This window comes from Rhamphochromis longiceps, linkage group LG20 (assembly GCF_057381845.1).
Source record: "Rhamphochromis longiceps isolate RC_006_pf linkage group LG20, R_longiceps_female_GT1.1, whole genome shotgun sequence".
NCBI classification, from domain to species: domain Eukaryota; kingdom Metazoa; phylum Chordata; class Actinopteri; order Cichliformes; family Cichlidae; genus Rhamphochromis; species Rhamphochromis longiceps.
In genome coordinates this window covers 24,333,415-24,346,130 of record NC_140576.1, presented here as the reverse complement: position 1 = coordinate 24,346,130, position 12,716 = coordinate 24,333,415, and the positions used below count along the sequence as shown (strand labels likewise).

General features: G+C 41.3%; 1 protein-coding gene across 1 annotated transcript; it reads left to right on the top strand.

The window, feature by feature from the left end:
* The first annotated feature begins 1,280 nt into the window (after positions 1–1,280).
* On the top strand, positions 1,281–10,427 carry ddx23 (DEAD (Asp-Glu-Ala-Asp) box polypeptide 23). Its single transcript, XM_085394051.1, has 17 exons — positions 1,281–1,437; positions 2,665–2,822; positions 2,952–3,071; positions 3,575–3,668; positions 3,753–3,818; positions 4,533–4,671; positions 4,758–4,891; positions 5,300–5,412; positions 5,496–5,639; positions 5,744–5,969; positions 6,108–6,253; positions 6,376–6,553; positions 7,937–8,179; positions 8,275–8,426; positions 8,514–8,622; positions 9,414–9,588; positions 9,701–10,427. The coding sequence occupies exons 2-17, from the start codon at positions 2,665–2,667 to the stop codon at positions 9,922–9,924; spliced, it is 2,421 nt and encodes an 806-aa protein (XP_085250177.1). The 5' UTR covers positions 1,281–1,437; the 3' UTR covers positions 9,925–10,427.
* Positions 10,428–12,716: the final 2,289 nt, after the last annotated feature.

Here is a 12,716-nt window from a genome sequence, read left to right as displayed (position 1 = left end):
AAAGCACCATCTAAAATGTCTTTCATCATAAGACACATGCATACACACACAAAGAAAGAATGGCTATGATTACAGGGAAGAACATATTCTAGCTTTGGCACTAACAGAACAGCACTTCTTGAATTTTAATCTGCTGCAAAGGATAGCCGCTCTAAGTGCTGCTCAGCAGACAACACTGTTTCATCATATCAGCAGGTCTGCATAGCATTTAGGGTTTTATCAGGCAATAACAGGCCAAGAAGACATCCCACAGAATTGAAAATATCTTTCAGTACTGTGTGAAATAGCTTAGATAGATAGATTCCAAAGGTCTGCAACCAAAATAGGATATATTGACTGGTTCTTATAGATTTTTACTCACTGAAACTAGGAAAATATTCCATCTCGTCAGATTTTCTCGCAAAACTTGTGTTTTTAGTTTAATTAAATGCACAATTTCCAATTTTAAACTGAAATCCGGTAACCCCTATACTTGTGTCAAAAAAACACGTCCCAATAAAGCATGTCCCAACAGCTTTGTTTTGTTCATAGCGAAATTATCTCAGAAATCTCAGAAAAATTATGCATAGTTAATTGCAAAAAAAAATATTGATTTTTAAAAAAATGTAAACTCCACATGTTTTGCAAAAAAAGTACTTGGTCAGAATAAGAATCAGAAAGGGTTTTATTGCCAAATGTTGAGCAGGTTTACAACATTAGGAAATTGCTGCGGTACTTAGTGCAAAAACATACTGTCAGACAACGCTTAAATAAACATAAAAATTAAAATTAAAAGTGCTAAGTAGATAGATATATACATGAATGCAGGTGGTGATCAGTGCAAAATTGGAATGATGCTGTGAACACAGTGTAAGGTCATGTGTTAGTCGTGCGAACAGTCATATGGTTATTGTTCATGAGTCCAACAGTAGAGGGGAAGAAACTGTTCTTATGGCGAGAGGTTCTGGTACGAATGGACCGGAGCCTCCTGCCCAGACTGTGTCCAGGGTGAGAAGGGTCAGCTGATGAATGGAGGGAAATGGAGAACAGTTTTGGATTCAGCACCCTAAAAAACAGAAAAATTTACCGAAAATATCCCATGCAGTTGAAAAAAACATTTTTTTGCAGACCTGTAGTTTCTATCTATCGTGGTAACTCGTAACCCTATCGCCACCTCGTGCCCAAAATGACAAAAATACAACATAATAGAGAAAGTAATTTTGTTCAGGCATTTAGGCGTCTGTATGCTAAACATTGAGGGCCCTGGCGTAAGCTTACTTTTTTGGGAGGGAAATGTAGTTTCAAACGTTGCCTTTTAGCCGCTAGTTTCCACTGTTTCGTAACAGCCAGTACTACAGCCCCCACAATTCCTGGCGTGCTCCAGTTCGCGTTGCGGGCGACATGGCGTCTTCTTGAAGCGTAGATAAACCGTAACTGTTTTGTTGACAAGTGATTGAGGTAAGCTCTAAATATTTTTAAGTATCATAGACTCTGACTGCGCTGTCCTACCTGCGATTAGCTGATTTTAATTTGGTTTAACCGGAGCTCTTTTGAGCAGCTTTCCTGGAGATAGTTAGCCTTTTTGCTAGCTAACGTAAGAGGCTAGCTAGCTTGCTGCATTTATTTTGCAGAGGATAGGAAGGTAATTCAGTTTCTCTTCTCGTTTAACAAGTTAGTCATTTTCGTTATTGGTTTGTAATTTCTGTCCGCACAAAAAAATGTGTCGTTATTTGTTGCTCTAAGAGTTTAATCGCGTTTTCTATCGGAGAGTGTTGAGGAATAACAGCTGTCTTCACTTTTTGGGGCACATCCTGATACCCGTTTTTAGGGCATAAGAAACTTATGCATCCACAAAACATATGTTATTTCTGTATTGCTATTGTTTTCATGTGCTTTCTCTTTTCGTATTTCACAATTTGATTGAGTTCAAAATTGTCAGCCATTAAAAAATTATCAAAATTACAGACAGAAAAATTAGACCAAAGGATTAAGCTAAATATACAAACGGACAAAGGTTGCAACACCCTTCCTTGCATGATCAGAAACAAAACAAAACATCATCACTCTGATCATCAGGCTACCCTTTTTACTTCGTCTTTTGCTATTGATAAGATATATGGCATGAATAATGTAAATATGTTTCACAATTTCAATATTGTCTGAACCAGAGACTCTCACTTTCTTCAAGTAATAGAAACAGATATTTGGCCTAAAATATTGAAATGACATTGCTTAAGTAGTTGTCCAGATAAAGCCATTTGAAAATGACTCCACCGAAAACTCTAAATAGGCTCGAAAATATCCCTAGCTTTATCGCAAAAATAGTCTTATGAGCAAACTAACACTAGAAAGCTTTAATTTGACAGCTTGTCTCTTAAGAAGTGTATCATCACCCTGAAATATTTCTTCAGGGAAATCAAGGTTGGCCAGGCTAGGAATTTTTCTCAAATTTAGTCAACTGAACTCGAGCGTAATTCAATTAGAGGTGAAAAGAAAAACTGGATTTGGAGATGCGTACACAGCAATATATAAACAGTAACAGCTGGCAAACGCATGATCTGTACTCATTGTACATAAAGCAAATATAATGTAATATTAATATATGTCCTGCCACTGTGGTGTGATAACAGTTTTCACTTTTGTAAATGCAATGAAAGCAGAGTTTAATGTCTGGTCTTTGTGCAGATGGCAGCTGACTCCACAGACAAGAAAGATGCAGACTCTTCGGGGACCAAAGACCGAGAGAGGAAACGCAGCCGTTCGCGAGACAGAGATCGTAAAGTCTCACCTTCCCGCAAGCGCCATCGTTCCCGTGAACGAAACCGCTCTAAATCTCCCGAAAGGTAACCGCTGCACAAAAAGAACCCATCAGGAACACCAGACTGACTTCTAGCTATTAATCTTACTGCGTACTTGTGTTATCTTTCCCTTAAGCTTTTTTGTGTCTGTGTGATTTTGTGTCATTACGATAGAGATCGACGCATGAAAGACAAGGACAGAGACAAGGACCGAGATAGAGATAAGGACAGAGACAGGAGCCGTAAGGACAGAGACAGCCATCGGCGCGATAAAGATCGCAGCAGGAGATCCAGGTATGTGACACTGATTAAGCTTCTTCGGTCAAAGGTGGCAAAGGAGATTTTTAGTCATAATTATTTCATAATCCGTGTTTGCCTGAATAACACGCCAATATTTTTCACATTAACAAAAATTTGATATTCAAAGGAATTAAACCCAATTTAAGTGACAATATTTTCAGTGCACAGTATTTTTGGCACTGACATTACTGTTGCCTCATATTAGAAAATGCCGATAAGGCCAACTGTTAGCAGTGAGGGGTTTTTTCTCATAAATAAGCCTCAATCCAAATAAAAAGGTCTTTTATCAAACCACCTGAAGTTCATCCTATGTCTGAAAGAAGCAGTTTTACCTCCTCTCCCTTTAAGTCACCTTTCTTCTCAGAAGTCAGTTCTCAGCTGCACTTTCTCACTTGTTAACTAAACTCTTACCAAACATCCAGACGTTTGGATTTTGCTACAGTTAGCACTTCAGCTAAATTTCTGTTTTGTCGTATTTACATTTTTGTCATCTATAGAAGCGCTTCTCCAAGATCAAAGGATGCCAAGATAAAGAAAGAGAAGGATATAAAAGGAGAAGATGAGGAGGATGAAAAAAAGAAGAAGGAAAAGGTAAAAGTCTGGTTTAGTGTTTGTGTAAATTTGAACTGCCACTTCGGTTATTATTTTGGGTGTTTGACATGTGCTGTTGTTCAGGTCCAGCCGCTGTCTTTGGAGGAGCTTCTGGCCAAGAAGAAGGCAGAGGAGGAAGCTGAAGCAAAGGTGAGAACATCCATCCGTCTGTCAGTTTGTCCATTTTCTAAAGCTTTTCTGGGGCCAGGGCACATGGGCAGAAGTCTTAAGCAAAGATGGCCAGATCTCCCTATTCCCACCCACCTCCTTCCAGCTCATCCATGGGAACACCAAGATGGTTCCCAGGCTAAGCGTCCAGCACACCACACAGTGACTCCTGTAAGGCTGGATACTCTGAACTGTTGTAAGCCTAAATAGCAGTCAGAACCAGTTTCCCAACCCAAAGATGTTGGGAAGCAACACTTGTGTCCACCATGAATAACCCTAACATTATACCCATGCCTGCCCACCTCCTGTCACTGAAGGCGACTCCAGATTGTAGCACAGTCAACTCCTCTTTAGGAAACTGGTTCCACTTAAATCCAGGCCAACACATATTGCATCCGACCCCTACGGCACTGCAGGTGTTGGCATGCCAATGTCTCCTCTTCATGCTGTGCCCGACTGAGTCCTGTGGGCTAAGGGCCAGCTACCAAGCACTCTTGCTTGAGCTCCTTCCGGACTCCAGAGTGGGGAACCAAAAAGTATGCCCTGCACGGGGTGAACTAGTCCTGAACTAGTTTTTTTTTTTTTCTTTCTGCATTCATGTTTTGTGAATTGCTCTTCATCTGGGAGATTAACTTTTCAATTTAAGATTATATTTTCTCTAAATTAATATTATTTCTTTTGCTTTGTGTTTTTCAGCCCAAGTTCCTGTCAAAAGCAGAGCGAGAAGCCGAAGCTTTGAAGCGCAGAGAGCAAGAGACTGAAGAGAGAAGGAGGATGATTGAAGAGGAGAGAAAGAAGAGAAGGACGTTTCAGGACATAGGGAGAAAAATGCTGGGTGTGTTTCAGCCTCTAACCTGAAACAGTTTGCATTTAATTACAGGATATTAACGTGTCGATAACCACCGTGATTCTTTGTTACAGAGGACCCTCAGGAAAGGGAGAGGCGGGAGCGTAGGGAGCGAATGGAACGAGAGAACAACGGCAATGAAGATGATGATGAGCGACAGAAGCTCAGAGAGGAGAAAGATAAAGGCAAAGAACTCCAGGCTATCAAGGTTAATTGCATGAGAAAGAGTTAAAATTACAGTTGTATACAGATTGGGCTGACAGAAACTTTATTGTGTGTAGACCAGGGGTGCCCAATCCCGGTCCTCGAGAGCTACCGTCCTGCAGCTTTTAGATGCATCCCTACTCCAACACAGCTGAATCAAATGAATGGCTTGTTATCAGGCCTTTGCCAAACACGATGGCATGCTGAAGAGGTAATCAAACCATTTGATTCAGCTGTGTTTGAGTAGGGATGCATCTAAAAGCTGCAGGACGGTAGCTCTCGAGGACCGGGATTGGGCACCCCTGGTGTAGACTAACAAACAAAACTTCCACTTATTATTTTGAGGGGCTTGAAAATTCCTAGGGAAACTGGAAAAGCAGAATTTAAACCGATGTCCACAAATTATTCACAGGAGCGTTATCTTGGTGGGATCAAAAAACGGCGACGGACTCGCCACCTGAACGACAGGAAATTTGTGTTTGAATGGGATGCTTCTGAAGACACTTCGGTCGACTACAACCCGATGTGAGTGGATCGTGAGCACAAAATATATCCACAGATTAGGTCTTTGCGTTCCCTCGCTAAACTCTCGTGATCGGTCTTTGCAGTTACAAAGAGAAGCATCAGGTGCAGCTGTACGGACGAGGCTTCATCGCCGGCATCGACTTAAAGCAGCAGAAAAGGGAGCAGTCGCGTTTCTATGGTGACCTGATGGAGAAAAGGCGCACGCTGGAAGAGAAGGAGCAGGAAGAGTGAGTACAGTGGAGTATCTATAATGGAAAATGATCCTGTATCCATAGTTTCACCTTCAGCTTCCGCCCACCCCACATCTAATCTTTGTTTTACCTCGCTTCAGGACAAGACTGAAGAAGATGCGTAAGAAGGAGGCCAAGCAGCGCTGGGATGACAGACACTGGTCTCAAAAGAAGCTGGACGAGATGACAGACAGAGACTGGCGAATCTTCAGAGAGGATTATAGCATCACCACCAAGGGAGGAAAAATCCCAAATCCCATCAGGAACTGGAAGGAGTACCCGCTGCCTGCACATATTCTGGAGGTCATCGACAAATGCGGCTATAAGGTCAGCTAGGGTTCAACTTATCTGGTTCTGTGTTTTGTAATTTTTCTTTTTTAAATTATTTTGTAGCTGTTCACTGTTTTTCACTGTGTTCAATTCAGTCTCCACTAAGGAATTTTTTATTAATTTTTTTCTCTCCAGGATCCGACGCCGATTCAGAGGCAGGCCATTCCCATTGGTTTACAGAACCGTGACATTATTGGTGTGGCTGAGACCGGTAGCGGTAAAACTGCTGCTTTCTTGATTCCACTGCTGGTCTGGATCACCACCCTGCCAAAAATCGACAGGTAACGTGTCTAAGATCCAATAATCTTCAGCAATTTCAGAAATAATAACTCTGCATTTGGACTGTCTTACTGTGCCTCTACTATCTCTTATGATCCTTTGCTCTCTGTATGACTGGATGCAGGATCGAAGACTCAGACCAGGGTCCTTATGCTGTGATCTTAGCTCCGACTCGTGAGTTGGCGCAGCAGATCGAGGAAGAAACCATAAAGTTTGGTAAACCGCTCGGCATCCGAACTGTGGCTGTGATCGGAGGAATCTCCAGAGAGGACCAAGGCTTTCGACTCAGGATGGGTTGTGAGGTAAAACGGAGAGGGCTAATTTTAGAAAGAAAAAAAAAAAGTGTTTCTGCCTGTGAAGCAAACTGAAGCCTCACTAACAAGTAGTTTTTAGTAGTTTTTGTTTGCTGTCAGTATTTTTACATCAAAAGAAGCCCATGAGGCTACTGAAATAAACTCAGCAGAAAGGCGAAGATGGTGCAGGACTACTGTTGCATTTGCAGAGCAGTAACAATCTCATCACAGGTGTAGTTTATGGAGGAGCTGTAGGCTCTAGTCTCTTGACACACACACACACACACACACACACACACACACACAGAGGTGATATTTCAACCAGGAAATTGAAGTCCAGGTGAAGTGAGAGACGTTTCTTCAGCAACACTCACTGTAACCTTAACCAGAACCTTCAGAGGTAAACCCCCCCCAGAAAAACAAAAAAGGTCTTTTATCAAACCACCTGAACAACAAGCTTAAAAGAGAATGAAAGCTCCAATCCACTGCTTGTGTTAAACAGAAGCAGCGTTACCGAATAAAGAATCCAAACTGCTTGTCTTGTTTGCCACTAGCTCTTAAATTTGGCAGCTTTCTTGCAGACTTGGCTGCTGTCAGCCTGCAGCCAAGTTTATTTAATGTGCGTGGATGCTTACACTCCTGATTCACTCTGTTTATAGTAGAATGTTTCCAATCTTTATTTACAGTCTCCCACATTAAGAGCTTAATGGGAGAACACGGATATAATACACACATGCTTCTTGATAATTTTGTGCACATTCAAAACATGGACTGAAAGATGCTGCTGAACAAATTGAGCAGGATGTAAATTGTGCACATTTGCCAAATTGTAAATAAATTAAAAAGCGCAGAGAGTTGTGGGCTAACTCACCGAGCCATGAATATCTGTAATAAATTTGATGAAGGCATAAAGAATTGTGCTTTCATGATTGGGCTCCATATTGGCAATTTTTTTTTTCTTGCTCTTATAATTTCCAGGCTTCCAAGTTTATTTCATACTTTGTTTCTATAACTAATTTTGAGCATCAGTATCATGGGATTTGTCATTGTTTGAATGGTAAAACTGCATCAGTTTCATGTCTATGGCATAGAGCATCTATTGATGTTTTTTCTGAAAATCGTCTGTATGTTTTGTGTGTGTTTGTGATGTGTAGTGCTTCTGTCAGTGTGTATATTATGTGAGTAAAGAAAGAGGGAAGCGGTACAGATGGTGGTACAAACAGTCCACATGGCTCATTCTCAGACGCTGGTAGCTTAGCAGCTTAAATACACACAGACTTTACACTGTGTTTTTTGGCAGGAAGTCCATCCTGGCTTTTTATCCATAAGGTGAGGATTCTACTTGAAAATCATCTGTTCACCAGCGTCATATTTGTTTACATCGTCTAACAGATCGTTATTGCCACGCCCGGCCGTCTGATTGACGTGTTGGAGAACCGCTACCTGGTACTGAGCCGCTGCACCTACGTGGTCCTCGATGAGGCCGATCGTATGATTGACATGGGCTTCGAGCCCGACGTCCAAAAGATTCTGGAATACATCCCGGTGACCAATCAGAAGCCAGACACCGAAGAGGCGGAGGACCCTGAGAAAATGACGATGAACTTTGAATCCGGGAAACAAAAATACAGACAAGTAGGTCTTTCTTTAGCAGTTGGAATCTTCTGAAGGTACCACATGATTATCTGTTGAGTGTTTTCACTGATTGTGTGTCTGATTGCACCGTACAGACGGTCATGTTCACAGCTACCATGCCTCCCGCTGTGGAGAGACTGGCCAGGAGCTACCTGAGACGTCCTGCTGTGGTGTACATCGGGTCTGCTGGAAAGCCTCACGAGAGAGTCGAACAGAAGGTCCTGCTTATGTCGGAGGGAGAGAAGAGGTGAGACGGATGCAAGCATTAATTTTAAACACCAAAAATTTCACTTGCATCAAGATTCTAAATGTTTTGTATAATGTGCCCTTGCAGGAAGAAGCTGCTGGAGGTTTTGTCGCACGGCTTCGAGCCTCCGATTATCATCTTTGTCAACCAGAAGAAGGGTTGCGACGTGCTGGCCAAGTCACTGGAGAAGATGGGGGTAAGTCACTGTAACCTGAACCACAATGGATCTCAATTTGGGGTCGAGATTTGGTAGAAGCTTCATGCTTTGGAGTAAAAAAAGTAACAATCATGTCAGGGGTGTCAAATATAAGGCCCGGGGATCAGAATAGGCCCGAGAAAGACTCCAGTCCAGCTCACTGGATGATTTTGGAAATATGTGAAAGACAGCATTTTGGATTTTAAATATTTTCCTACAGATAAAGACCTGAAGCATTGCCACTCATAATACACCAAATCAATTAATGGATAAACAGATAAATGACATTTGATGTTTGTGCCAGCCTGTAGAAATTTCTGGGGACATTTTCTATAAAATATCAACAAATATTTCATTGATTGCCTTAAAATTATTCTCGGATACGTTTAAGGTCACAAGAGAAATATTCCTAGAAGTTTTTGTTTTCCTACTAGCAGAACAAATTGTCTTGTTGCACTAAAATTATATTAATCACTCAAAACCCACAGTTTTAGTATAAAGAAGAAGTTATGAAAATTCGGAAAGCCAGATACATTAAAAGGCAACAACAGCTTTTTAATGCACAGTATTAGCCTCAGCTGTACTTGGGGTTCAGTGCTAGTGTTGCATCCTGACATAATGCTGAGTTTTGCCGTTTGTTGTCAGAAGTTTTATCCAAAATACAAAAGAAAGCCAATAAATCTCAGATGGAGGTTTAATTTTAATTCATTTTGGTTTCTGATTTCCTAAAATACTAAATATTTTGAGCAAAGATTAACCTCCACTGGTCCTCCTTCTCTTCTTCTTTGTAGTACAATGCTTGCACGCTGCACGGTGGCAAAGGCCAGGAGCAGAGAGAGTTTGCGCTTTCCAATCTCAAGGCGGGAGCCAAAGATATCCTGGTGGCCACAGACGTTGCTGGGCGAGGTATCGATATCCAGGACGTCTCCATGGTCATTAACTACGACATGGCAAAGAACATCGAAGGTAAGAGGCCTCATCTGGTGTGCAGTGTTTGTTTATTGACTGAAATTAAATTTTTGCCATAGGAATCACTAAATGATTCACTGAATTGTTGTTGCACTTTCTCCTCTTGCAGACTACATCCATCGTATTGGTCGTACGGGTCGTGCTGGTAAGAGTGGTGTAGCCATGACTTTCCTCACTAAAGAGGACTCGGCGGTGTTTTACGACCTGAAGCAGGCCATCCTCGAGAGTCCCGTCTCCACCTGCCCTCCAGAGCTGGCTAACCATCCAGATGCTCAGCATAAACCTGGAACCATCCTGACCAAGAAGAGACGCGAGGAGACCATTTTTGCCTAAAATGACCTTTATCAACTGAAGGGGGAGGGGAAAACCCCACCAACTGTTTATTTTTCTCCCTCTCAGGATCTGCTCTCTAGGTTACTCTCACACATTTTGTTCTTTCCCACCTTGTCTTTGTGTTTTGGTCCCATCTGTGCGTGCAGAAACACAGTAACTGGTGCCGAAGTCGTCAGCACACTGGTTCTCATCAGTGTGGGTGGATTTTAAGATAACTTTGTTTTGCGTCTGTAAGCCAGAACCAGGAGCAGTATGCAGGACCCCAATCTGATCTGATCTGTACTGTATAAATACCCAATGCACCAAATTACAGGCAGGATGTGAGTGTAGATGAGCAGTAAGTGCTGTGTTTTTAGTCATAATTTGAGTTTTCTATGTAAGAAACCTTTACCAGAAGTGACACCAGTTTTCTTTGCTTCAGATACATCATTTGATTAAAATGGAAACAGCTGTTTTAAATGTATGATGTGAATACAGCAAATTTGAGCTTCTTAACTGTCAAACTGAGTTGTTTTTTTCTTTTTTCTTTTTGCATTAAATTACACGTGAAATGTGGAGTTTTCACAAGTAGAAGAGCAGTGTTTCCTTTCAACATGCCAATTATAGAGCTCTTCATATCTCCTTTAGTTTTCCTCTTGGCATTTCCCACCTATATTCTTTAACCTTTTATTCCTTTATTTAACCAGAAAAACTCTTTGACCCCAATATCTTTTATATAGGAAAACTCTTTAAAGCTCTTTATGTGTTTCTCTATGCCATGTGGCTCACCACCTTCAAGAGGCACCATAGGGGTCAGGTGCAGTGTGTGTTGGGCAGAGGCCCTAGCAGTCCAATCACCAGCTGTTGAGGCAGGCTTTTTGGACATTGCAGTAATAATGATAGAGTAATGCAAAACTCCCTATTTCTTAAAATTTACATTTGAAAATGAAGGAATATCGAACTATTACCTGGCAATTACGTGGTAGTGGGACGTCATAATAACACCATAATACTGAAGTTCAATCATTTCTGCTAATACAAAGAGAGGCAGAAAGTTCTGTTTTTGAAACTATGAACAACTATAACTTTATCAATACGGAAAGTTTTAAATCTAATCTTAAAAGTAGAGAGGGTGTCCAAACTGGGACTTGTTCTACAGAAGAGGGGCCTGGAAGCTGAAGGCTCTGCCTCCCATTCTTCTTTTAAATATCCTTGGAACCACAAGTAAGCCAGCAGTCTGAGAGTGTGGTGCTCTATTGGGGGCACTATGAGGTGTTTAAGATAAATACCTCATAGATTATTCAAGATCTTGTATTTGAGGGCAAAGACTTTAAATTAAAAAATGACTCCAAGATTCCTCACAGTGTTACCAGAAGCCAGGAAATGCCACCCAGGGTAAGTACCTGGTTACACACCAGGGCCCGTATCCCTAAAGAATCTTTGTGCAAAAAGTGGCTCCTAGCGGCCAAATTCTAAGAAAATTCTCAGAGTCATGACGTTTTCTTAGAATTTCCCCTAAAAGTGACACGACAATCCCAGTTAATATAAAAGCTATTCCTCAAGATTCCTAGCGCTTAAAAGGGCTCCTAAGGCGAGATCTGCTAAGAGCAGGGAAGAGGACTTTTAGTGGCTTAGGAGTTCCCCTAAGCAGCTGCACAAAATGGCCAACAGAAGAGGCAGGAGAGATGTCCTGCAAACACTGGATGACAGGGAATTATTGAGACGCTACAGATTGGATCGTGCAGGAATCATGTTTGTGGTGGATCTCCTTAGAGATGCAATTACTTCACCAACTCGACGCCACAACACTATTACACCGGAGACGAAAGTAATCACAACCCTGAGGTATTTGGCATCCGGGAAAATGCAACAATGCAGCAGTGATGACTTGGGTCTGCAATCACAGACATTGCTAAAAGCTGAGCCGTGTTACCCTCGTTAAGACCACACTGGACTTGTAACGTTGTGATTTCTACTTCATTAAGGACAGCCCCTTGAGATAGGCCATCTTGTTTTCAACAGGGTCCATATGGGAGTGAAAGTACAAAATATGTCAGCTAGGATATTAATATGAGCAAATAAGACACAAATCATTATTTGAACAGGGTGTAATGAGTTTAAGTTTTCACATATTTTAGATTCTAATGTTAGGCTATAACCCCTACAGCTTACTATTCATTTTCCAGATATTTTCTTGAATGTGAAATATTATTTACAATTACAGTCAGCATAAGATTAGAGTGTATAATTATGTTTATTGATTTGAGGGTACATCCTTTGCTCATTATCACCAAAAGCTCATTTCCATCAAACTTGTAGGATCAACCAATCACGGCTTTTGAAATGATGACTCATACCTAGCAACGGGGTCAACCACACCTCCTCACTAAGATAGGATTTTCCATCCATTCCTTGCTCAGAGTTCACTGAAAATGTTCTGGAATCACTTCTAAGCTAAAACTCCTGGCAAGGAATTTTTAGGTTAAGTTAGCAGCTCTCTGAGAGGATTCTCAGAATCTTTAGGGATACGGGCCCAGGTTTCTAAGATTTTTTTTAGGCCAGTATAATAACTTAACTTAGAGGTCGTCCACATCTTCGTCTTTAAGACATTCCTGATGTCTGGTAGGTTTCATCTGACTTTATGGATAGATAAAGCTGGGTATCATCTGAATAGCAATGAAAATGTAAGGTGTTCCTTCTAATAATACTGTCCAAGGAAGCATGTATAATGCATATAGAATTGGTCCCAGCACAGAACCTTGTGGAACTCCATAATTAACTTTACTGTGTGAAAATGACACTATTTACATGAA

Bases quoted from the DNA above. Each gene is read 5' to 3' on its own strand.
- ddx23 (XM_085394051.1), top strand. From the start codon at position 2,665: ATGGCAGCTGACTCCACAGACAAGAAAGATGCAGACTCTTCGGGGACC. The intron at 2,823-2,951 runs GTAACCGCTGCA...TCATTACGATAG, and splicing joins CGCTCTAAATCTCCCGAAAG to AGATCGACGCATGAAAGACA. The intron at 3,819-4,532 runs GTGAGAACATCC...TGTGTTTTTCAG, and splicing joins AGGAGGAAGCTGAAGCAAAG to CCCAAGTTCCTGTCAAAAGC.